Genomic DNA, 24186 nt, shown 5'->3' with positions numbered 1-24186 from the left:
ACACACACACACACACACACACACACACACGATTAGGGAAGGACATGTTAAAAGAATATATGCAACCTACTTCTTCCCCTTTCATGCCTGTTCATTTTTGCCTTGCTCTTTCTATCTTGACCCTCTATCTCCCAGGCTGTGGGCCCTAGGATTCAGGAGGGAGCCCAAGGGGAAGTAGTTCCAGAGTTTCCATTTAAATGAGTTTTACAGGCACTTATTAAGGAAATAGCTGGCTATTAGGTGGCTAACTAAGCTGACCCAGAAGAAAGTTTCTTTGCAGACAGTTTAATCACTTTATAAAAGCCAGAGGGACCCCAGCTTCTATAATTATTCCATCAACAATCCATTTTTCCTTTTTTCTACTTCATCTTGTTCCCAGTTCAGCCTTCAACCAGGGACCACCTATGGACTGGCAATTCTTTACCTATCAGTTCTCCAATCTTTTCCCTAATAGCAGGAAATGATTCTGCCAGTATGCTGGATCTTTTTTCTTTTTTCTGAAAGCCCTTCTTCCCCAGTTCATTTTCCCTTAATAAAGTCTGGGAAGGGCATGAATCTGGCTGTGATGGAGGCAAATACATGGAACTGGACATATGAGAGCGAATAGGAGAATTAAGGAAAACAGGAGGGGTCAAGGCAGATACTAGCATGGGGAGAAAAACTTCTTTTAATGTGAACACAGAAGATGAATGACTGGAAAACTGTGTCTTTATTCTGAAGTCACCAGGGTTCAGGGGGAAGCCACCCTGCATCTCAGCTCAAAGGTACATACTGACGGATCCAGGATACATAGGAAGAAACCCTGGAGTAGACACCTGGAAGTAAGGGTGTAGCACAGTTTCTGGTGAAGCTCACTACACCCACCTGGATCCATTTTCCGTCTCGAAGTTGACAGACAAGAGGGCCCCCAGAATCACCCTAGGAGCAGGAAGAAGATAGGAACAGCTATCATCCAAACCCCTTTGTAATAAGAACAGGGCAGAAATAATGGTATAGAAGAAAACATGTCTCAGAGAGAGAAATGGACTTCATGATGCCACCTTGAAGAGATGATATTTTCTTAGGGTAGTAAGAATTGTTTTTGGGTCTGACTGAATAAAAGAGTTAGGACTGGTTTAGCATGGACATAGACAATTATAAACTTGTGAGGATCACAGTGAATAGTTCTCCCAAGGAAGAGATGTGAGTAAACCAATAGAACCTTGAAAAATGTATGAGACTTAGAAAGCACACTGGTGGATAGGACCAGTAAGGCAGTAACTTTCCCTGAGAGCTGAACCAGGAATTGGATGCAGGCATAGTTAGGATGGGCACTTTTTCATTCAAGGTGAAGTGTTTCTTTGTGTGCAAGGGAGTGGGCTAAATGGGAGTTACATGGGAGAGATTCTTTCCCAGAAAGCTAATTCTATCAATTTTGGACAGATAGGAAAACTCTTAGAATGAGATCCATGTGTCTTATAGTTCATCAATTCTATGTTTAGGGCTCCCAGGATCCAAGGGAATAAAAAAGGACTCAAGAACCTCATACTTCACACTTTCTTATTTTCTCATCTTCCCACACAATCATTTGAGTAGCTGTGGTCTGAGAAACCAGTTTAGAAATATTATCCCAGTCTCTCCATTCTTTCATCTGCAAGTAGTCTTAGGGTGGGCAAAAGATTATTATTATCAATTACTGCCTTCTTGTACCACAGTCCAGTCATCTTGCTTCCCTAACAATGGATTAGTTTGTATTTATCTTATTTCTGTTAAATATTAATTAAAATAAAAAAAAAGACCTTACTCTCTACCATCAGATAAGCTAAGGAGACCAGAACTGGTAGTAACAGTAGGGAGAGAAGATTGTAGCTCACTCCCAAAGCTCCAAGGGTTAATGGGGAGAGGTTAAATTAGGCAGAAAAGAAAAACTCTGCAGTTTAGTTGGATCTCCTTTATGGTCTGGGATTTTGGTTTTTGTTAATCCCACAGTAAATTAGAAGCAGAATCTGGTTTAGTACTCATGTCTCATGATTTCTAAACAAATTCACCCACCAATGCTCACAAGGATGGGATATATACATAGGTTTTCTTACCTTCAAAATGGTATAGATGTTCTATCTACTTTATGGACTGTTTTGAAGAAAGGACTATAAATCAGGGTTAGGGAACCTCTAAGTCATATTGGTCTGGCATTGCCAAGGCAACCACAAGTGGATTTTGAAATTCAGTAAAGCTAGGGACATTTTAGGAGCAGATTAATTAAATGTTTGATCAAATATAGACCCTGAAAGATGTCATAAATATCCAAATGGTCCTTGGCAGAAAAGAGGTTCTCTACCTTTGCTGTAAATGTTAAAGTGTCATATGAAGGGAGTTATTACAAACTGGTTTGAATGAGATTAAGCAGATATTAATTAGTCATCTTTAATTATAGGGTTGGAGGTTTTGTGGTGAAGTGACTAGACTTCTGGGCTAGGAATAATAAAATCTTTATGTGAATCTAGCCAGTACCACTAAGTTATTATTGTATGACCTTGGATGAATCCTTTCCCTCTTTCTTGTCTTCAGTCATATTGCACAGCCTATCAGAAAAATTAGGGACTGGACTAGGTGACTTTTCAATTCCCTTAAGATACTGTGATCCTATAGGTTATTATGGGGGCCTCTAGAGATGGTCCCTGCATCCCCTGGGACACAACTCAGGAAGTTGGAAACTCATACTAGACCAGTACCCCTGGGTCCATTATAAATAGTTTGAGATGAGAGTTGAACTTTATAGTAAGAGGAGTTTGGAGTGACTCACATCACAAAAATTCTTTCGGGTATGGCCAGCACACAGCATCTCATTATTAATGGGCTCTGGATCGTAGAGGATTTGGCACGTGTATAGGTCCACAATTCGCACATCTGTCTCTTGCAGTGCATAGGACTGAGGCAGGGGCACTGTGGGCAAGGGCAGGAGATGTGAAGGTGGGTTCACAATGCAAAGGACTTCTGCAACCACCACAAGGTTAGTTGGCATGATGGAGCTCATGCTGGAGGAGGGCACAGCATCAACTCATGAGCAGTGACAGCTGCCTTCTTCTTCCTCATATTTTATTTCTCTCCCAGGTCATAATTTCAGAGTGCTTGAATTTCTAGGGAACTGATTAACTCAGACTAGAGTAATGAAGATTACTGCTGTTATACCAAATACTTCCAGGGGGGATTATACTTAAACAGAAGAACTTAGAAAGGATGATGCTCAACCTAAAGTATTGAAGCTAATGATGGAATTTGAGGTGCTATGCTAGGTCTAGAAAGAAGAGATCTTTCTTTGGGGGAACCCTTAAACCCTTTTGATTCAAAAAGGACTTTTTCTGGTGCTGTTCATCTTATGTGTGAGTGTTTGTGGGGGTAGGACAGGGGGAGTCCTATATTGTATCTAGGGTCATTCCAACCCCAGCCTCCACCTCCCTCTGTCTCACCATTTTCGCTGATATCTCCCCAGCCAGTCACCCAGCACTGGGTCTTCGGTGGGATATGAGTCCCAGGTGGGGCCAGGGTGATGGATCGGATGAATTTGGAGAAAGGTACAGGTCGTCTGAGCTTTAACAATGCAATGTCTTTTCCATGAAGGGCATCCCCATCATAATAAGGATGCAACAGTATCTGACTCACAGGAACTAAGATGGAATAGCTAGGCCTGGTATAGAGGAACCGCTCCCCCAGTTGGATCTGCAGGCTTTTAGGATTCAGGCTGTCAGGGGAGAGTAACAAAATAGGAAATAGGCAAGGAAAAAAGTGTAGGTCTCCAGTCATCATACCTGAGGTCAAGTCACAGATCTGATATTTATTTGCTGTGTGACCTTAGGCAAGTCCCCTGCCCTCTTTGAGTTTCAGTTTCTGTAACTTGCAAAACAGGGCCAAATGACACTTACGTTACCTATCTTATAGGTGCTGAGGAAAGCACTTTGAATGCCTTGAAATGTGTTTGTAAATGTGTTTATAATGATGATGTTGATGGTCTAACAAATGTATCATAAACTTATCCTCCTAAAGAAGGAGCAACCCCTTGTCAGTGGTCACTGCCCACTCAGGGAATTTTAAGGAAAAGATTCAGAGACTCTCAGGGATAAAAGGCACCTAATATATCACCACATTCCACCTATTCACTTTCCAGATGGGGATACAGATTGGTAGATCAATAACTTGCTCAAGATCCCAAAGGGGTCAATGGAAGAGCCAGGACAAGAATCCAGATATCCTGACTCCCAGGCCAGGACTCCATCTAAGTAGGACTCAGAATTACATTTGATTGCCCAAAGGAACAATGTTTCCTTGTATTTTTATGTTCTGTTGTGCCTACCAGTCCAATGTGAAGAATACTGGACTTGGAATCAGATGATTTGGATTACAATTCTACCTGCAATACTTACTGCTTGTAAGACTCTGGACAGGTCCCTTTACTTAGCTGGTTCTCAGTTCCCTTTTCTATAAACTGGAGTGTCGAATGGTATCCTCACTGTACTGGCTCCTGGTAACTCTGGTAGGAATTGTGCATGTCTCTAACAGGGAACATAATTTGTCCTTTTTTGTGTGTGAAGGCAAAAAAAGATGGAATGGAAAACTTATAGGAATATGTGATCTTTCTCAAATCTCCATTCTGGGGTCCTCAGATTCCCCTAAAGTAAAATGAGAAGGTTGGATTTGATCTTGCTTAAAGTCCTTCTCAGTATTGATATTTTATTATTCTCTAATGTCATCCCCATCTCCTATTCAGTGGTAACTTCATCTAGGGAGAAGAAATTTCTGCTATAAACCTGTAGCTCATATCCTTCCTCCTCCCAATCCTACTTTATTGTCTCAGGGGAAAGGGAGGGACTCACCTGGGTATACAGTGGGCAGCAGTCAGTACCCACTGGTGGCTGATGAGTGACCCACCACACACATGCTGGTTTTGTTCCCGGAGGCTCACCTGCCATGGCCATTGTGCACTCTCAGCGGCCCAGCCCCCCACAATGCGAGGCTCTGGGGATATGCTATTTGCTGCCAACAAAGATGAGCAGCCATAAAACCAGACCCATGTTACCATCCACACTTCTGAACTCTATCACTTTGCCTCTCCCTACCATGATTTCCTTCAAGGAGGAAGGACTATACTATAGGACTTGGAGTTGGTAACCCTGGATTCTAGCCTGACTCTACTACTAATTCACCTTTGGAAGGTCATGCCCACACTCTGTAATTCAATTTTTATTCTGTCAAATCTGTCTTGGCTACTTCACAAATGAGATAATGCATGTAAGACATAGAATGTTAAGGCCAGCATCTATTCTAGTCCCCTTTACTCAGAGCGGGAAATGAATATGTTCAAAGTCACACAGCTAGTTTGTGGCAAAATCAGGATCTGAACCCAAGTCTCCTGATTTGGAAATCCAACAAACTTAGAAAAACTAACCCTGGGAAATGAGAATGACTTGATTTTTCTATCTTCTCCCACACCTCTCTCCCCTAGCAAAGACAGATAGGTCTGTCTAAATACTTTTTTTCTTTTCTTAATCCACTCTCTCCTGGATTTGGAACACCCCATGGGACTTACTTTCCCCTTTCCACTCTCCCCCTCTCCACCAATACTTCTCATCATCTTGGGAAAAAAACAGATTTTAGGAGAAGAATAGGATAGTATTGGGGCTTGGATGAATAGGTTATTTAGGGGGTTAGAGGCTGGGTGAGATGAGATGGAAATGAGACAGAACATCTGGGTTCCAGATGTGAAACACACTCCTATGAACAGAAAAGCAGGACCTCCTGAGGTCTATGCTGTCATTCTTCTTTCCTTTCAGCACAAGGACTTAGACTTTAAGAGTTAACCTGAAAGACTGGTGTCATACTTACCCTTTCCCCCCAAGAACACTAAGTCCAAGAGCAGTAAAGACAGCATCTGGAGGGAGAGAAGGAACAGAGATGAGTGGATCCGATCTACCTGGGATCCCTTCTCTGAAGCAGTGGATTTTATCCTGTGATTTCCAAATTACCACCATTCAGATGATCCTACTAACTCTTCCTCCCTCCCTCAACCTTCCACTCAGACAAAACAGGCAAGAGAAATCCTTATTGCCCTGGGCTCCTTTTTGGTGCTACAGCACATGGAGAAGACCAGGTTGCAGAAAGGGTATCCAAGTTTTGTTGTTACCAGCAATTCTGAACAGAACCCTGTGACTCTTTTTTCCAAAGACCAACTCCCAATCCCCCTCCAACTCACACAGGTTCTTCAGACTTTCTGGGGGAGAGGCAGGGGAAGATTAAAGCAGTTGGATGGGTATATGAGGTACCATCTCTTATAGAGAGTGGGAAGCAGGCCCTATATTATAAGTTATTAGTTGGACAGGAGCCTTTGGAAAGCCATGGGGAATCTAGTTTGCTTCTTTGCCTCACTAATGACAGAACTTCCTCTTCTTCCACTCCCTTTACCTGTTTAGGGAAAAGTCCTTTCCCAATAGATATATCCATAGGTGAGTCTCTAGAACTCTCAGGTCCTTTTCTGTGCTCTCACTGATAATAGTTCAGTTTCATTTGATTCCTTTGGGACCTTGACTTCCCTCTCCTATTTAGCTCTGTTATTGTTGGAAGCAATCACCCCTCCTTTTTTCCCTTTTCTCTCCACCTACTCTTACTGGAGTGAGCAAATGAGACCATAGGAGGAAGGTCCACAGTTCCCAGGGCAACTGGAAGTTTGAGTCAAGTTGAAATGTGTTGAATTCCTAAGTTCCTTGGGAAGTGGGGAGAACATTGTGAACAGGTCTGAAGAAAGAAAGCCTTCTCTGGGGAGAACAGGAAGTTGAGGATCAAGACTCTATTAGATTGGAAGCTCCCTGAGAGCAAGAATAGTGCTTTACCTAAACTTGTTCATTGTCCATTAGGATCCAATCAGATTGGTGCCTCTGGGAGGCTATGGGAAGCTAACACACTGTCCTACCTCAGCATCAGCCACCTTTCAACTTTCCCTTGACCTTCTTCTTCTTTCCCCTGCAAACTGTGTTACTTCATATCAATCAAAAAGTTTTTTAATTGGATGCTTACTAGATGCTATGATAGGCCCTGGAAATGCAAATATATATATATATATATATATATATATATATATATATATATATATTAAATAACCCCTACTCTGAAAGTATTTCCATTTTACAGGGGAAATCACATAAATACAAGGGAAGTAGCATGGTACCCTTGAAAAAGAATTGGTTTTAATATCAGAGAACCTGGTTTGAAATCTTATCTCTGGTGCTTACTATTTGGGTGACCTTGGACAAGTTAGTTAAACTCACATCATCATCAGTTTCCTGCAAAAGGAAGTGTTGAATTAGGTTAGGGTTTCTAAGTCTGGAGCCTATGAGCTTAAATTGTTTTTGGATAGCTATTTCAATGTAATTGATTTCCTTTTTTAATCTAATGTATTTTATTTTGTGCATTTAAAGGCATTCTGAAAAGTCCATAGGCTTTGCCAGCCAAAGGGACAAAAAAATTTAAGTTGGATTAGATTGTCTCTAAATCTATGATTCTTCATAATATATCCAAAATAAGTTTTTTTACAATATCTATAAAATGAATATAAGGTCATTTTGGAGGGTGAGATACTACTAGTTGAGAGGTATCAGTAAAGATCTTTTTGCAAGAGGATGCAATTGAATTAAAATTTGATGTTAACTAGGGATTCTAAGAGGCAGAGATGAAGGAGGAAGAATTTGTGCAAAGTCACAGAGGTGGAAGATGGAGGGTGTGTGTGTGTGTGTGTGTGTGTAAGAAGCCACCTTGACTAGACTGAAGAGTGAATGGAGTAGTTTTTAAAAAATTTTATTTATTTAAGGCAATGGGGTTAAGTGACTTGCCCGAGATCACAAAGCTAGGTAATTATTAAGTGTCTGAGGCTGTATTTGAATTCAGGTCCTCCTGACTCCAGGGCCAGTGCTCTATCCACTGTACCACCTAGCTGTCCCCAAAGGAGTAATATTTTTAAAAGAATGGAAAGTTAAGCTGGAACCAGGTTGTGAAGGGCTTTAATTACCAAATAGAGAAATTTATATTTAAGTCTAGAGGTTGTAAGAAGTCATAGTCTGGGACTGATCTCTATTCTTCTCATCCTATCCATCTGAGTCTCAACAGCTCCAATGGAAAAAGAAGCAGGGTCACATTGTTTTGGGAACCAGGCACTAGATGCTTCTATTTTAAAGCAGAGCCCCAGTCTGGGAGCTAGGAGAACTGGGTTTTCCTCTCAATTCCAAGCTTCACTTTCTGTAAGACTTGAACTAAGATATGGCGCTTGTCTGAATTCAGATCAAGAGGCTGCTTTCAGTTTCCACTGTGTTTCACACATAATTGAGAAGGGAGGAGGATTAAGGAAAGTCCGGGAATGTCTGAAAAGAATCCTAACCACTTCCTTCTTATTAAGACTGGCAAGTTCTGAGGTTTGGAAGGAAGCCAGCAATTGGGAAGCCTTGCTGGTATTCTGGGAAAGGAGTAGAGAAGAGGAGAAGAGAGGAATGGAGAGGAGAGGAAGAAGTGGATAGAAGTAGAGAAGAGAAAAGAGAGGAGAGGAGAGGAGAGAAGAAGAGAGAAAAGGAGAGGATGAGAAAGAAGAGAGGAGAGGATAGGAGAAATGAAGTGAGGAGAACAGAAGAGAGAAGAGAAGTGAGAAAAGAAGAGGAGTAGAGAGGAGAGGACAAGAGAGGATAGGAGAGAAGAGAAACAGAGAGAAGAGGAGAGAGGAGAGAGAAAAGGGAGAAAAGAAAGGAAAAGAGAGAAGAGAGAAAAGGAGGAGGAGAGAGAGAAGAGAGGACAGGAAAAGAGAGTGCAGGAGAGGAGAGAAGCTGGGAGAAAAAGGAGAGAGAGGAGGTGGAATAGAGAGAGGAGAGAAAAGAGAGGATAGGAGAGAAGGAGAAGAGAGAAGAGAGGACAGGAGAGGAGAGAAGCAGAGAGAAGAGGAGAGAAGAGAGGAGAGGAGAAAAAAGAGAGGAGAGAAAGGAAAAGAGAGAAGAGAGAAAAGGAGAGCAGAGAGGAGAGGACAAGAGAGGAAGGAGAGGAGAGAAGCAGAGAGAAGAAGAGAGATAGAGGAGAAGAGAGGAGAAAAAGAGCAGAGAGAAGAAAAGAAGGGGAAGAGAAGAGAGGAGAAGAGAGAGGTTGATACAGAACCTGGATGGATTGCATCAGAGAATCTCAGTCAGAAGTTATCAGGAACTAGGAGGTCTGATTTGCCTGTACCTCCCCTATTCTGGCTTAAGAGATAAGTTATGGGTCATCTGAGCTTTTGTTTAATAGCTATTGCATTGGGTAATCCAGAAGTGAAAACATTTGAGCCAAAGCAAAATTGAAGTTAATATAAACAAGAAAGGCAATATACACTGTGCCAAGTTTGGGGTTCCCATCCTTCTTATATATTTCTCCCTCATTCCTCTGCCACTGCTACCACCCTGGTTCAGGTTGTCTTCCTTTTATTCTGGGACTATAGTATTAGTCTTCTGACTGAGCTCTCTAACTCAAATCATTCTTCACTCCAGTGCCTCTTCCACTTACCTGTCAAATTCTTCCTAAAGTCTAGGTTTGACCATGTCACCTTCCCCTTGCTACCTCTTTCCCTTTTCAATAAATTCTGAAGAAACATCAAGGACAGTCAGATGGTGGCTTTGTCTAGTGCAGCGGGGGCAGTGAGGGAGAAAAAAAAGAAACATCAATAATATCTGTCACAGGAACATAGAATAAGGGAAAAGGAATAAGGTATAAAAAGATTGGAAAGGCAGGAAAGACCCAGGTTATGAAGAGCTTTAAAAGCCAATTAGAGGATTTTATATTTGAATGTGGTAACAATAGAGCTACTAGAGTTTATTAATAGTGATATTTGGATATTCATCTCCATAGTGTGGAAATGTGCTCTAACATAGAACCTAGGGTCCAGACAAGTAATCACAAATGCCTGAACACTTTGCTGTGGGTCTCTGATAGTCCTTTTAAGACCTTCCTTCCCAAATAAGTTTAACCTTGCCCTTCATCACGAGGCAGCTGCAGGATCATTCTGGACATCTTTGCCTGTGATCAGGATTACTTCAAAGGAACCTATTCCTCTCCATACTAAGTGTTCATTCTGGTAGACTCCAACGGGCTTCTCAATAGGTAATTAGCTAAGGGAAACAGCTTGGTATAGCAAAAAGAGTCCTGGACTACATCCTTTCCAAATCTAAAGGAGCCAGAGGACTTGAGTTTGAATCCTTATTTTATCTTTGTGTCCTTGATCAATTGCTTAACCTTTCTTGGCTTCAGTGTCCTCATGAAAAATAAAGGGTCTGAACTTGTTGGATTTTGAAGACCTTTCTACATAAATATCTCTGATTCCATGAGTCCTTACAGCTCTAAGTCTATGATGCTATATCTTCCTTTTGCAGTTCCAACAAATTGTACCCAAGAATTGTCTTCTCTGTGGTATAGGTGCAGGGTTCTAGACTCAAAGTTCCCAGGATGATCTGGGAGCTTCTGTGATGCAAGTAGATAGAAGAGGTGGTCAAAGATGGCAGTGGCAGAAAGGTAGATAGACTAAAATAGTCAAAGAGGCAGTCAGATGGACAGATGCCCACCCTCTTTCCCTCAGAGTGGAGTTTATATAGATTAGTCATAAAAAATCAATGTATTTATTATTTTCAACTTCTCTTCTCCTCTCCATTCCTCCTCTTCTCTCTTCTTTCTCATTATCTCTCCTCTCTTCTTTTCTCCTTTTCTCTCTTCTATGTTCCTCCTGTCCTCTCTTTAGTCCTCTCCTGTTCTTTCTTATCCCCACCTTCCTTTTTTCTGTTCTTTTCTTCACTTTTCTCCTCTTCTCTCATCTCTCCTTTATCTTCTTCTCCTCTCCTTTTGTCTCCTCACTTCTCCTCTTTCCTCCTCTCCTCTTTTTTCTCTTCTCTGCTTTTCTCCTCTCCTCTCTTATCTTTGCTTCCTCTGCTCTAATTCCTCTCCTCTCCCAGAATGCCAGCATGGCTTCACAATTCCTGACTTCTCTCTAATTCTCAAACAAATATCACTATTTGCCAGATACTCTACTAAGGTTTGAGGATATATAGAAAAGCAAACACAGTCATTGTTCTCCAGGAGCACATAATCGAATATAGAAGACCACATGCAAACGACTATATATAAACAAGACATATACAGAATAAATTAGAGGTTGTCTCAGAGAGAAAGCACTAACATTATTGGAAGATTGGGAAAAAGTTCTTGCAGATGAGATTTTAACTGAGGCTTGAAGGGAAGTCAGGAGACAAAAATGATTGGAACTGGGGTGGTGGCATCCATTGAAAATATCTGTAGTCAGAAGAGAGATGGTATATCTTGGGCACAATGTATTTTCACATTGTAGGGGGTTGGGGATTAGGTGCTGGTAGGTTGATATTGAGGTATCTATTTGATACTCTAGAGAGGTAGCCTCTCTCCTTCTCCCCTCATTTCCTCTTAATGTGGGTCTTACAGGTCCCCTCTCCACAGGGCTCAAGGTGTCCATAAATTTGAAAGGGAAAAATTGCATCTGTATTGTCACTAACCTCCAATGTAAAATTTCCATTTCCTTTAATTATGAATGTAGGCAACAAACCACAGTAGTTTTAATCCTGTCTGTGATTTTGTCGGTACTAGAAATCATAAATATTTTCATATCACATTACAGTTGTTGGCTACTTGTAGAAATAGTGCATATATTCATCACTGCTTGAAATTATTGTAGCTATCACACCTGAAAGCTATATTGTATATTATAGCATTCTTTATGTCTGCACACTATACTTCAATATAATTCTATGTATTTTATTTTATTTTATGTTTTTAAGAAATGAGAGTCCATAAACTTCACTAATCTATTAAAGAAGCACACATTCCCCAAAAGGTTAAGTATCCCTGCTTTATATGAAAATGGGACTTTGAATACAGAGCATAGTCAGACAGAACAGAGGTCTTGTATCCCAGAAAAACTTAGTAGGGTCTAGAGCCTGGTAGGATTGGATTGAAACAACAGAGAAAGAGAAACCATTCCACAAGTTTTCAAAGACTGAAATATCAGCGTTTCTTCTTTTGTGACCATTAAAGTGAATATTTTCCTTATCTATAAATTCAAGATAATACCTGTATAACAGCATTAATTGCCCTCTTCCATGTAGATCCTACAGATTCTAGGAATTTTGTGGGTCAACATCAGAGGTGTGTTGGTTAATGTTTAATAATCAGCTCTTCAAAACAAAGCACATGTAACATATTTTTAATTTTCATTATTTACCATTTTCTCTTTCATTTTAAGTTTACATAATGAACAAAACAAACTCTGATAACATTTGTCAGTTTCTGAGGTATAAATGTTTACACTGAAAACTTAACAATTGGTTTTCTTGGTTTGAACTGGTTCTAGCACATCTCTGGACTTTGACTTCACAGAAAACCTTGGCTCAGAATGGACCTATTAATCCAAAGTGGAAGACATTTAATCAAATAAGCCACAAGTAAAAATTCCATGTTAGGCGGTACATAAAGCCTGCCACCAATAGGGAATTCAGACATGTATGAAAAAAGGAATGCAAAAGCATTAAGAACTTAGTTTGCTCTGTCCTTAGTGCCAGAATACAAATTTTCCTTTTTCTTTAAGGATCTTGATTGAAATCATGATAAACTAGGAGAGTCCTGGGAGAATGACAGATCTGCTAGAAATTTTGGGGGCAATTTCATTCCTAAGTGACCTTGGATAGATCTATTTAATTCTATAGAATTAAATTAATTAATTAATTAAAATTAAATTAAACCTAGAGATGACAGGATTAATTAAGGAGGCTATATGGTACAGTAGAAAGAGTCATAGAAAACCAAGAACACTTGGATTCAAATGTTGGATTATCACATTGAATGATCATGGATAATTCACCTTCCCTCTCTGGATCCTGATTTTCCAAGCTATAAAATGAGGACATTGGATTAGATGATCTCTAGGGTCTCTACTAAATTTGGAAATCTTATGATTTTATTACCTTATTCATCACTCATTCAAGCCTTATTAAGTACCTACTGTGGGCAGCTCACTGTGCTGAACACTAGGAAATACAAAATGCTTAAATAAGACAAGGCCCTGACCCTTATGGAGCTCATTGTATAAGAAAGGGGCTGATATCCAAATACATATATCTCTTTTATTTTTTTTTGTTGAGGAGGAAGACTGAATCATTGATTTCATCCATAGGATAGAATGCCAGTTATGCCAACTCCTAGTTGTACAGTACAGATTGGCACTTACTCTACAATTTGTAATCTTGGGGAGTTTCATGGAGCATTTTGGGAATTATCTATATATGCTTAGGATCCCACAGTAAGTCTTTGTCAAAAGTAGGTCTCAAATGTTGGTGTTATTGATTTTAAGACTGTTATTCTATAGCTCATGTGGATTATTATGTTACACAAAATTACATAGAGGAATGCAAAAACAAGGTGCTAGATGAGAGATGAGTAGGATGTATTTAGGATTTCTTATAGTATCTTTTTTTTAAAGGTTTTTTTTGCAAGGCATTGGGGTTAAGTGGCTTGTTCAAGAACACACAGCTAGGTAATTATTAAGTGTCTGAGGCAAGATTTGAACTCAGGTACTCCTGACTTTCAGGGCTGGTGCTCCATCCACTTCACCACCTAGCCACCCTGTATATAGGATTTCTTAAGCACCTTTTTTCCTTTTTATGATTTATTTATTTTATATTATTACAATAATCTTGTTGTGAAAGTAAACATAAACCCTCTTTCCCATTAAAAGATAGAGAAACTGGGGCGGCTAGGTGGCGTAGTGGATAAAGCACCGGCCCTGGAGTCAGGAGTACCTGGGTTCAAATCCGGCCTCAGACACTTAATAATTGCCTAGCTGTGTGGCCTTGGGCAAGCCACTTAACCCTGTTTACCTTGCAAAAACCTAAAAAAAAAGATAGAGAAACTTCAAGAGAAATTAAGTGAGAGGAAAAAAAGTGTACTTCAGTTTATGTTCAGATTCCAGTGGCTCTGTCTCTGACATGAGTTGCCTTCTTTATCATAAGTTCACCAGAGAAGTTGCTTTAATACCTTTTCCCACAATTGCTATTACTAGCTGTATTTCTGTCCATTCTATTCTTCCCCACTCTCATTTTTCTATCTTCTCTCTCCTTTCACCCTGGTCCTGCTCAGAAGTATATTGTATTTGATTACCCTCTCCCAGGATCTTCCCTCCCTTCTATCACTTACTCCTTCTTCCCCCATCCCCCCATCCCATTCCTTTTCTCTCATTTTTCCTCTGGTGTAAGATAGATTTCTATACCCTATTAAGTCTGTATGTTATTTCTTTTCTGAGCCATTTATTTTAGGTTTTTTTTTTCAAGGCAAATGTGGTTAAGTGGCTTGCCCAAGGCCACATAGCTAGGTAATTATTAAGTGTCTGAGGCCGGATTTGAACCCAGGTACTCCTGACTCCAGGGCCGGTGCTTTATCCACTACGCCATCTAGCCACCCCTCTGAGCCATTTCTGATGAGAATGAAGGGCTACTCATTCCCCCCTGCCTTCCCCACTTCCACTCCATTGCAAAAGCTTTTTCTTGATGCTTTTATATGAAATATCTTAGTCTGTTCTACCTCTCCTTTCCCTTCTTCCCAGTTCTTTCCTTTATCACCCATTGACTCCATATTTATACTTTATTATACCATTCTGTTCGACTCCCTCCTGTGCTTTCTCTATATATACTTCTTTTAACTGCTCTTATAAGTGAGAAGGTTCATATGAGTTATCAGTATCATCTTCCCATGTATGAATATAAGCAGTTCAGCATCATTAAATTCCTCATAATTAGTCCATTTCATCCACCCTCTCTGTGCTTCACCTGAATCCTGGACTTGAAGATCAAACTTTCTGTTCAGCTCTGGTTGTTTCAATAGGAAAGTCTGAAACTCCTGTTTTATTGAATTTCCATCTTTTCCCCTAAAGAGTATGTTCAGTTTTGCTGAGAAGTTGACTCTCAGTTGAAAATGAAACTCTTTTGCCTTCTGGAATATCATAGTATAAGCTCTACAAGCCCTTAATATAGATGCTGCTAAATTCTGTGTAATCCTGACTGTAGAGCCATGGTAGTTGAATTGTTTCTTTCTGGCAGCTTTTAGTATTTTCTTTTTGACTTGGGAGTTTGGGAATTTGGATATAATATTTCTGGGAGTTTTTCTTTTGGGGTCTCTTTCAGGAGGTGATTAGCGGATTCTATTTTACCCTCTAGGCTCTTTTTTGTGGTCATGACTTTCAGGTAGACGAATAATTTTTAAATTATCTCTTCTGGATCTGTTTTATAGGTCAGTTTTTCCAATGAGATATTTCACATTTTTCTTCTAATTTTTGTTCTTTTGGTATTGTTTTATTGCTTCTTGCTTTCTTGCAAAATCAGCAGCTTCCTTTAGCTCCATTCTACATTTGAAGGAACTGTTTTCTTCAAAGAGATTTTTTTATCTCCTTTTCCAGCTGGCCAGTTCTGCTTTTTAAGGCCTTTTTTCCTCCCCATTTGCCTTTTGGATTGCTTTTTCCAATTACCTTAAATTGATTTTTAACATGTTCTTTTCTTCATTAATTTTTTGTAATTCACCAAACTGCTGATTTGGTTTTCATGATTTACCTGCATCACTGTCATTTCTCTTCCCAATTTTCCCTCTACCTCCCTTACTTGTTTTTCAAAATGTTTTACAAGCTCATCCATAGCCTCAGGCCATTTCCTCTCTCTTGGAGGCTTTGGATACAGAAGCTTTAACTTTGTCATCTTCTGAATGTGTATTTTGATCATACATGGGACCAAAGTAATTTTTCTATTGTTTGCTCATTTCCTCAGCGTATGACTGATTTACTGCACTTCCAAGACTTTGGGGTTTTTGGGGATACCCCAATTCCTCCAAGTTCTTATGAGAGTCTCTGGCTGCTCTCTTGGCCTGTGCCCTCATCTGTGGATGACCACAGGCCCTCCCCTCTGCCCTGGAGCTGGAAGGAGGGTCCCTGCTCCTCTATGGTAGTATGGTGGGGTTCAGAGTGGACCCCAGATCTGAATATGGACAAAGCAATAGAGTCCTGCCCAAGGATAGCAGAGAGACCTCTACAGTCTCTCCCCAATACCTTACTGTCTATGGGCTGAGCACTTTGGAAATGTTGGGTGGCTCGACAGGTTCCCACTGCAGGGCTGCTCTGAGGCTGTGCTGAATGGGGCTCTGTGCTCACCCTGGTGTAGCAGATTTCTCTTACTACCCCTTCAAGCCATTCCTGGTGATCCCTGGGCCAAAAGATGTGGAAACCTCCCCTTCTAACATGTACCCAGGTGCCCCCAGGGACTCAGGTACCCTGCGGATTGTTCCTGGAAGGTTGGACTGGTTTGCTCTGGCCTGGCTGTGCTATGGCCAGTTGTGCTGCAGTTCTTTCCAACCCCTGGTCCTGGTGAAACATACCTTTCCCACAGATATGTTTTGCACTGGGAAATTGCATCACTCAGTCTTTCTGTGGTTCTGCCCCTCTAAATTTTGACTAGAATCAAAATTTGATGACTTTTAGAGATTTTTGGGGGGCAAGTTTCTGGGAATTACTGCTCTCATGCTGCCGTCTTGACTCCCTCTTAAACACCTTTGACCAAGTTCCAGTGGGTCCCAAAAGTTGGGACTTTGAAGCATGTGGGGAAATAGGAGTGTCAGAGGAGCAGGAGAGGAATGGGAAATGGAAATGCAGGAAGTTAATTGGGCAGCATCCTGACTGCTCCATTTGCTTGTTCTCTCTCATTGTGTTTTGTAGAGGCCTAAGTGTTCCTTGGACTCTCCTCTGGACTCCCACTTCTGGACCTGGGTGTTTCAATAGGGAAGAACTGAGCCTATAGAACTGGTAAGGAACTCTCAAACCTTGGAAACCCTACCAAAAGAGCCCAGGTTTCAGCCCCTTAGAATAGAGATGTTACTTGGAGGGTCCATCCTAGTCCCTGCAACCCAGGGCCCAAGTACTGTTGACTTGAGTTTTCTCCCCTTCTATCCCTCCAGATATTTTGACCCTTCCCCTTCTGGGAAACTCATTTTCTCTTATTAAAGGTAAGTTATAGCTGTATCCAACCCCTCCCTTCCCCATGGGATTCTAATGGCCCCATGGGGCATGTCTCCTGGGAGTTGGGAGTATGATTCAGCTCTTCCCTGGGAGTGGGTAGGTTACTTAGGACAGAGCTAGTTTTTAGGACACAGGACCCATAGTTTCTTCCTGTGTGAATGGGAGCTCATTATAAGTTGAGTGAGTTTCATTGTATTCCCAACACTTGGCACAGCATCTGGCACATAGTAGTTACTTAATAGATATTTCTTGATTGGCAGAAAGAATATAATGAAAAAAAGTGCTAGACTGAAGGTCAAGAAAAATTTAACTTGGGTGTCTAGGTGGTTCAGTGGATAGAGCACCAGCCCCAGAGTCAGGAGTACCTGAGTTCAAATCCGGCCTCAGACATTTAATAATTACCTAGCTGCGTGGCCTTGGGCAAGCCACTTAACCCCATTTGCCTTGCAAAAACATAACAAAAAATAAAGATTTAACTTTATGATTAACCTTGATGGATGCAGTTCCTCTCAGCAGTTGAGAGAGCTAGAACAACCCTTGGAGACCTGTTATGAACAACACCATTCACATCCAGAGGAAGGAAAAACAAAACAAAACAAAACAAAACAAAGAAAAACCTACAGAATCTGAATGAATGCTATGTTCACTTTTTAAAAATTTATCTTATGTTTTTCTTTCTATCTCATAGTTTTCTTTCTTTTCCCTTAGACCTAATTCCTCATTGAGAATAAACATGTAAACATGTTAAACACAAATGTGCAATATTCATCAGACTTTTCGCCATTGAGGGGAAGAGGGGTGGGAAGGGAGGGTGGAGGAAATTATGTAAATTATAAATATGCATACGCATGTGGATAAATGTTGAAAAACTTTCATAACATGTAATTGGAAAAATAAAATAAAATAACAATTAAAAAAAGAAAGATCTAACTTTAAATCCTTTCTCTGATGTCAACTGACCCTAGGCCCTTAATCCTCTGGAGTCTCAATTTCCTCATCTGTAAAATAATATTTGTAGCACCTATCCCTATAGGACTGCTTTAAGGATCAAATGAGATAACATATGGCTAGAATACATGGAAAGGATGGGTACTCCATTTCTTCTCTGCAATGTGCTTAACATGTGTGGTATTGATCATATTATTAAATGAGAAATCAAGAGGAAAGAGGAGAGTTGGCAGGAAGAGTTAGGGAACTTCTCTGTACTATGGTAGTGGGAGGCTTTGGGAGTCCCAGGAAGTTCAAATACCTAGTTTCATGATTGAGAGATAGTGGATACAGGTGGGCATAGATGTGCATGATGGAGTGAGCATTCTTGGACTGGGTTATGTAACCCCTTTAAGGAATATTGTTCTTCCTCTTCTTCCAGATCTGGAAATGACCTTTCAAAACATATGGTCAAGCTGAGGAAACAGAAACTATATGAAGATGATAACCTGCTGCCCCTGAAAGATATCATCATTCACTCTGACTATATTGATTACAGGAAAGGTTCTGACCTTACCCTACTAAAGCTCCAATCCCTTGCACAGCTGACTGATGCTATCCAACCTATAACATCACACTTCCTGTAGCCTAACAGACCTTCACCCCAGACGTGAAATACAGGAGGGACATTGACTCTGGGGGTAAGCTCTGAGGGGCTAGGGTAGGGTGGGAAATATGGGGTTCTGGAAGTTCTCAGGGCTGGAACAGACCCAGGGCCAAGGTCAAAATTAAGATGTGACTAGGTCTTTGATGAAGATACCAAAAAAAGGTTACAGAAATGACATTTGTCTTGTTTCTTTATTAATGAAAAATATTTTGAATATTCTGGGTTCATCCCTTACATGAAACAGAGATGACAGATCTTAGACTCCTTTCTCCTACCCTCAGACTCAAGTGCCTTAATGTGCAGACCTATGAGCAGAGGCACTACTTTTTTTGGAGACAACTTCATGGTCTTGTGGAAAGAATACTGGATTTGGAATCAGAGACTTTGATCCAAATTTGTATGCTTACTGCTTGTGTGACTGTAGATCAGTCATTTACCTTAAAGAGGGGGGAAAAGAGGACCTTAAGGGGCTTCAGTTTCTCTCTTGAAAAACAAAAAGTGATCTCTGAAATATCTCTCAACTCTATTCTGTACTAAAAGATTGTCTGCCTTTAGCTATGGTCCTCTGTAGATCCTTATGTCTAGGTATTGGTCCCCTCCAGAGCACAAATTTTTGACTCCCTATAGGGTAAGACATATGCTCAAACCCATTCTGTCCTCCCTGAGTCAGTTGAAATGTTCCACCATCTCTTCCCTCTACAGTGCCTCTGTCCCCTCCCTACACTTGGAGGAAGGTACAGGTATCACTTGTGACCAGAAATACATCAGAATTTCACCACTCCCACATCCAAGAGGATCATCCTTGATAACATGATCTGTGCTAGTGAAACTGGCAAGGACTCCTGCCAAGTGGAAAGCTCTATGTGTCTTCTCTGACTTGTGGTCCCTTTTCTGATTCTAAATGGAACGTAGGAGTCCCATTCTCTTGTGCATACTCTATCTCTTGGGCCATGCTAAGACTTTCTCTTGTCTTCCAAGATGACTGTAGGGATCCCCTTGTCTGTGGTGCAAGATTGCTGACTCCAGACTGTAATAGTGAGTTGGAAAATTAGTTTTGGTGCTCCCTACAGAACTAGAGTCTACACTCATGTCACAGCCTTTGTGATTGGATCAACCAGCACATCCAGTCATCTTCTGGCCCAATTTCTCCTTCTCTTTATTCATCACATCATCACCCCAAGTCACAATTCTAACCTCTATATTTGCTATTCCTTAATCCTCCCCATCAGAGAGGATTCCTACTATATTCTCTTTCAAATACCCCCTTCTCTGGCACCCTGAGTGCCCTGGAAGTCAAAGGGTATATAGATTAAAGAGCCATGGACTAGGAGTCAGGACACCTGCCTTCTGATTTTCTGCTCTACCATTCACTCACTGATTTACTGTGGTGAATTCCCTTCTCTCTGTGAGTTTCAGTTTTCTCTTCTATAAGAAATAGTGGGGATGGAACTCTTCTGACTCACAATGTTCCATGGTTTCAAGGTTCAGTGAGCCTGCTCTGCATGGGCAGATTATTGGATTATTTCAGGGAAGATGGATCTGATCTACATGACATTGTTTGTATATTACTAAATTGTGATTTTTACTTTGTAATGAATATGTTTTCTTTGAGTTGGTTCTGGCCAAGGAAGTGGGTATTATATAGAAAGAATACAAAATGATGAGGATCTTTGGAAGAAAGTTACAGGGAAGCAAGTTTTATGTTCATATGAATAAGAAGAAAACTCTTAATAATCAGTATAGAATTGTATAGAAATGAACTGGGTCTCTTTGGTAGGTCCCCAGACTATAGATTTAGAAATAAGCAGTATCTTACCCTATAGGTAGCCTCATTTTATAGCAAAGTCTGGGGATGAGAAGAGGTGTGCCCAAGATCACATATCAACTGAGTGTCAGAGATAGGATTTTAATACAAGTTTGCTGTATTCAGGTCTAATGCATAGAATTTTTCTCTAAGATTAACTGAATAGAGGTCTTTGAGCAGAGGATGGATGACTATTTGTTCTGATCACCATAGAAGAGATTCTTGCTCCACATAGTGTTTGGATCAGATAACTTGGAGAGAATCATGGTATTTGCTATAGAATTGAGATGTCTTATTGGCAGTTGATACTTCCTTCACTCTGGTTGTCTATGGTCTTAAAAAGTGGTGGGCAAGGGACAGCTAGGTGGCATAGTGGATAAAGCACTGGCCCTGGAGTCAGGAGTACCTGGGTTCAAATTCAGTCTCAGACACTTAATAATTACCTAGCTATGTGGCCTTGGGCAAGCCACTTAACCCCATTTGCCTTGCAAAAACCTAAAAAAAAAAAAGGTGGTGGGCAGGAATGGGATGACCCAAATCTATGCCTCTCAGAACTCCCTGTGATATATCTTGGGAAATAAACCTATAGTCAAAGAGTCTTAGATGGCTATAATCAAGAAGGTTCTTACCTATATTCCCTATTATTCCATTTTACAGATAAAGAAACTCAGACTCACAGAAAGAGAACATAGTGGTAGAAGCAAGAATAGAATTCAGGTTTAGATTAATCTAGAATTTTCTTTCTCTGTTTTGACTCTTCCTGGTTTAGGTATCAACACTATATTGGTGTCATAAAAGGAATTTAGCAGAACTCCTATTTTTAAAAAATAGTTTATGTAGAATTAGAATTAATTGGTTACTTAAATGTTTGGTAGAATTTACTTGTAAATCCATCTGGATCTGGGGACTTTTTTTTTTTGATACCAGGTAGGTCCAGGTTCAAGTCCCATTTCTTTCTTTTTTTTTTTAATTAAAGATTTTATTTGAGTTTTACAATTTTCCCCCCAATCTTACTTCCCTCCCCCCAACCAGGGAAAGCAATGTCAGTTTCCATGTTGTACATTGATCCAAATTGAGTGTGATGAGAGAGAAATCATATCCTTAAGGAAGAAAAATAAAGTATAAGAGATAAGTTTAGAAAGGAAAATCATAGATTCAGTTTTGGACAAACTGGGTTAGAAGTGGATGTCTATAGAAGAAAATATCAAAATGAGTTGCACCAAAATGAGAAGTGAAATTTCAAGGTGAAGTTAGATGGAGAGATTCAGTTTTGAAAATTATAACTGAGAATATTAATGGGCAACTAGGTGGCCCAATGGATAGAGTACTGGGTTTGGAGTCAGGAAGACTCCTCTTCCTGAGTTCAGATCTGACCTTGGACACTTGCTGTGGACCCTGGACAAGTCACCTAATCCTATTTGCCTCAGTTTCTTTATCTGTAAAATGAGTTGGGAAAAAAAGAGCAAACCACTCCATGTATCCTTGCAAAGAAACCCCCAAATGGGGTCTTGAAGGGACATGACTGAACAATAAAAACCACCACCAACAACTAACAACCACCAGCACCAACAGCAACTAACAACCTATGAAAACAACAAAATAGATGAGCTCACTAAGACAGAGTGTATAGGGGAGAGAAAAGATCCTGGAAAGGCCAGTAATCTGATCAGAGGTCTGGAACCTGGACTATTTTACTAAGACCTAATACATTGTTTGTTATCTGACTGACTGATCTATGTTTACATTATTCTGAGGCAGTATTGAATCTAATCTTAATGACTCATCCACCAGGAAATTTGGATTTATCTAGGCATCTTGATATCTGTTTGGCTGTTATCCCCTGCTCCTTCTGTGGAGTTGCCTCCTGCAGAATGAACCTTCAAAAACTATGCCCTCATTCCCTGGAGAGTTTGATCAACTTAGCCCTGAAATACTACCCAGTATAGCTAAGTTCCCTTGTATATTATCTTGTTTGTACATAGTTGTTTTCATGTTTTCTTCACCACTTTAAGCTCCTGGAGAGTAGGAATTTTTTTTTATTTTTAAAAATATTTATTTTTCAACTACATGCAATGATAGTTTTCAACAATTATTTTTTTTTTTGCAAGGTTTTGAGGTTTACATTTTTTTCTCTCCCTTCTTTCCCCACTCCCCCTGGGCGGAAAGCAATCAAATATAGGCTATATATGTATAACCTAAACACAAATCCATATTAATCATGTTGCAAAAGAATCAAATCCAAATGAAAAAACTCATAGGACATAAAACACAAGACAACAATAATAGAAACTGCTTTTTTGCCTTCCTTTGTATTCCTGGGCTTAGTACAGTGTCTGGCAAACAGTGGATAGTTAATTCATTCTTATTGATTTAAATAAGTATGAACTCGGCTAACATACTATATTTAACTAGTCAGACCATGCTTCCTCTTCATTTATCCACCAGGAAACCTGATCCTACCAGGGCATCTTACTGTCTGTCTTTTTTACAACATAGGCCTCCTTCCACACATTCCACTCTTCCTGCTTCCTATCTTTTATTATCAGAACAGTAATCAAAAAATATTGCTTTTGGAAAATTTGTTGTTACTATTGTTTGTCCTTCATTTTTGAAGAAGATCATGAATCAGGGAGGTGATGCCATGACAAACACATGAATTGGATTTGAATTGGGTGCAGTGCTAAGTCACCAAGCTCACTTTCTCTTCTGAGCTATCTGGATCCAGTGGCCAAATATGAATCAGGATGACTGGAGATGGCCCTGGATGCAGTGGGAGACCTTGATTTTTTACAGTTAGGTCTTTCCCAGATCTGAGGCAACACTCATCCAGTGATTAAGGCTAGGTAAGAGAGAGATGAGACAAAGAGATCAGGAATGATCACTTTTGTTTAGTTAAAAAAAATTAATTATTGTCAGAATAGTAATCAAAGTAATATTGATTTTTGGCAAGGATATAACCAATTATCTTTTGGTTTAGAATCTCTGTAACTTACCAAAACAAAAACTCCCTTCTCTACTTACCACTTCCATGTATGTATTATTTCTCTCTTAAGAATGTAAACTTGTTGAGATCAAGAACTTTCTCATTTCTGTATCCTGTAAATGCAAAAATGAGAGCCTAGCATATGATAGGTGGTTAATAAATGGTTTATTATTCATTCACCCATTTATTCACTTGTTCATTTGTTCATTCATTCATTCACATTGCTAAATAGAATCAAGGTAAGGAGAAGATGCATTTCTGGAAAATTTTGGAGAAGTTTGTCAATTTATTCTCTGTGAACAGAGCCTCCTTTGCTTCTATGCCTCATTCCCTCTGCTCTTGAGCCACCTCTTCTCTGGGCAGAGGTCATATTGCCCCAGGGCTCCCTAGTCAAATTCTCTAAGCTCTAGGTGGAGGGATGAAGACACTGGGTCATCCATTGATATGAGGACCCATCAACCAGTTAGTTCTATCCAATTACTTAGGCCTAAGTAGGTACCCAGATGTCCAGTAAATCTCTGCCCTTGCATCAACTTGACTTGTTGATAGCAATCAGTTAGTGCTTCCTTGACAAGCTCCAAAGTTAATCAAGGGAAATAATTACCCAAGGAATGCCACCCTAAATGGGGAAGTATTTAATAATAATAGAATAGAATCTCTAAAGCAAATCCTTTTGGGTCAAAAGGTCATTCTTCATATCATACTACCTTGAC

The 24186-nt window shown here is 40.1% G+C and overlaps 1 protein-coding gene across 1 annotated transcript; it reads right to left on the bottom strand.

Moving 5' to 3' along the window:
- Window positions 1–753: 753 nt before the first annotated feature.
- LOC141496461 (tryptase-2-like) lies at window positions 754–5053 on the bottom strand. The gene is made up of 4 exons (XM_074198993.1): window positions 4848–5053; window positions 3447–3718; window positions 2783–2922; window positions 754–918 (listed from the first exon to the last, which is right to left on the bottom strand). Exons 1-4 carry the CDS (start codon window positions 5051–5053, stop codon window positions 754–756), a joined length of 783 nt encoding a protein of 260 aa, XP_074055094.1.
- Window positions 5054–24186: the final 19133 nt, after the last annotated feature.

Source organism: Macrotis lagotis, chromosome 8 (genome assembly GCF_037893015.1).
Source record: "Macrotis lagotis isolate mMagLag1 chromosome 8, bilby.v1.9.chrom.fasta, whole genome shotgun sequence".
NCBI lineage: Eukaryota > Metazoa > Chordata > Mammalia > Peramelemorphia > Peramelidae > Macrotis > Macrotis lagotis.
Note: the sequence above shows the minus strand (reverse complement) of the source record. Positions and strands in the feature narration are given on the sequence as shown.

Coding starts and splice junctions, on each gene's coding strand:
- LOC141496461 (XM_074198993.1), bottom strand. CDS start 5,053: ATGGTAACATGGGTCTGGTTTTATGGCTGCTCATCTTTGTTGGCAGCA. Junction 2,923..3,446: donor GGGAGATATCAGCGAAAATG/GTGAGACAGAGG, acceptor CCTTGCCCACAG/TGCCCCTGCCTCAGTCCTAT. Junction 919..2,782: donor CCCGAAAGAATTTTTGTGAT/GTGAGTCACTCC, acceptor TCCTGCTCCTAG/GGTGATTCTGGGGGCCCTCT.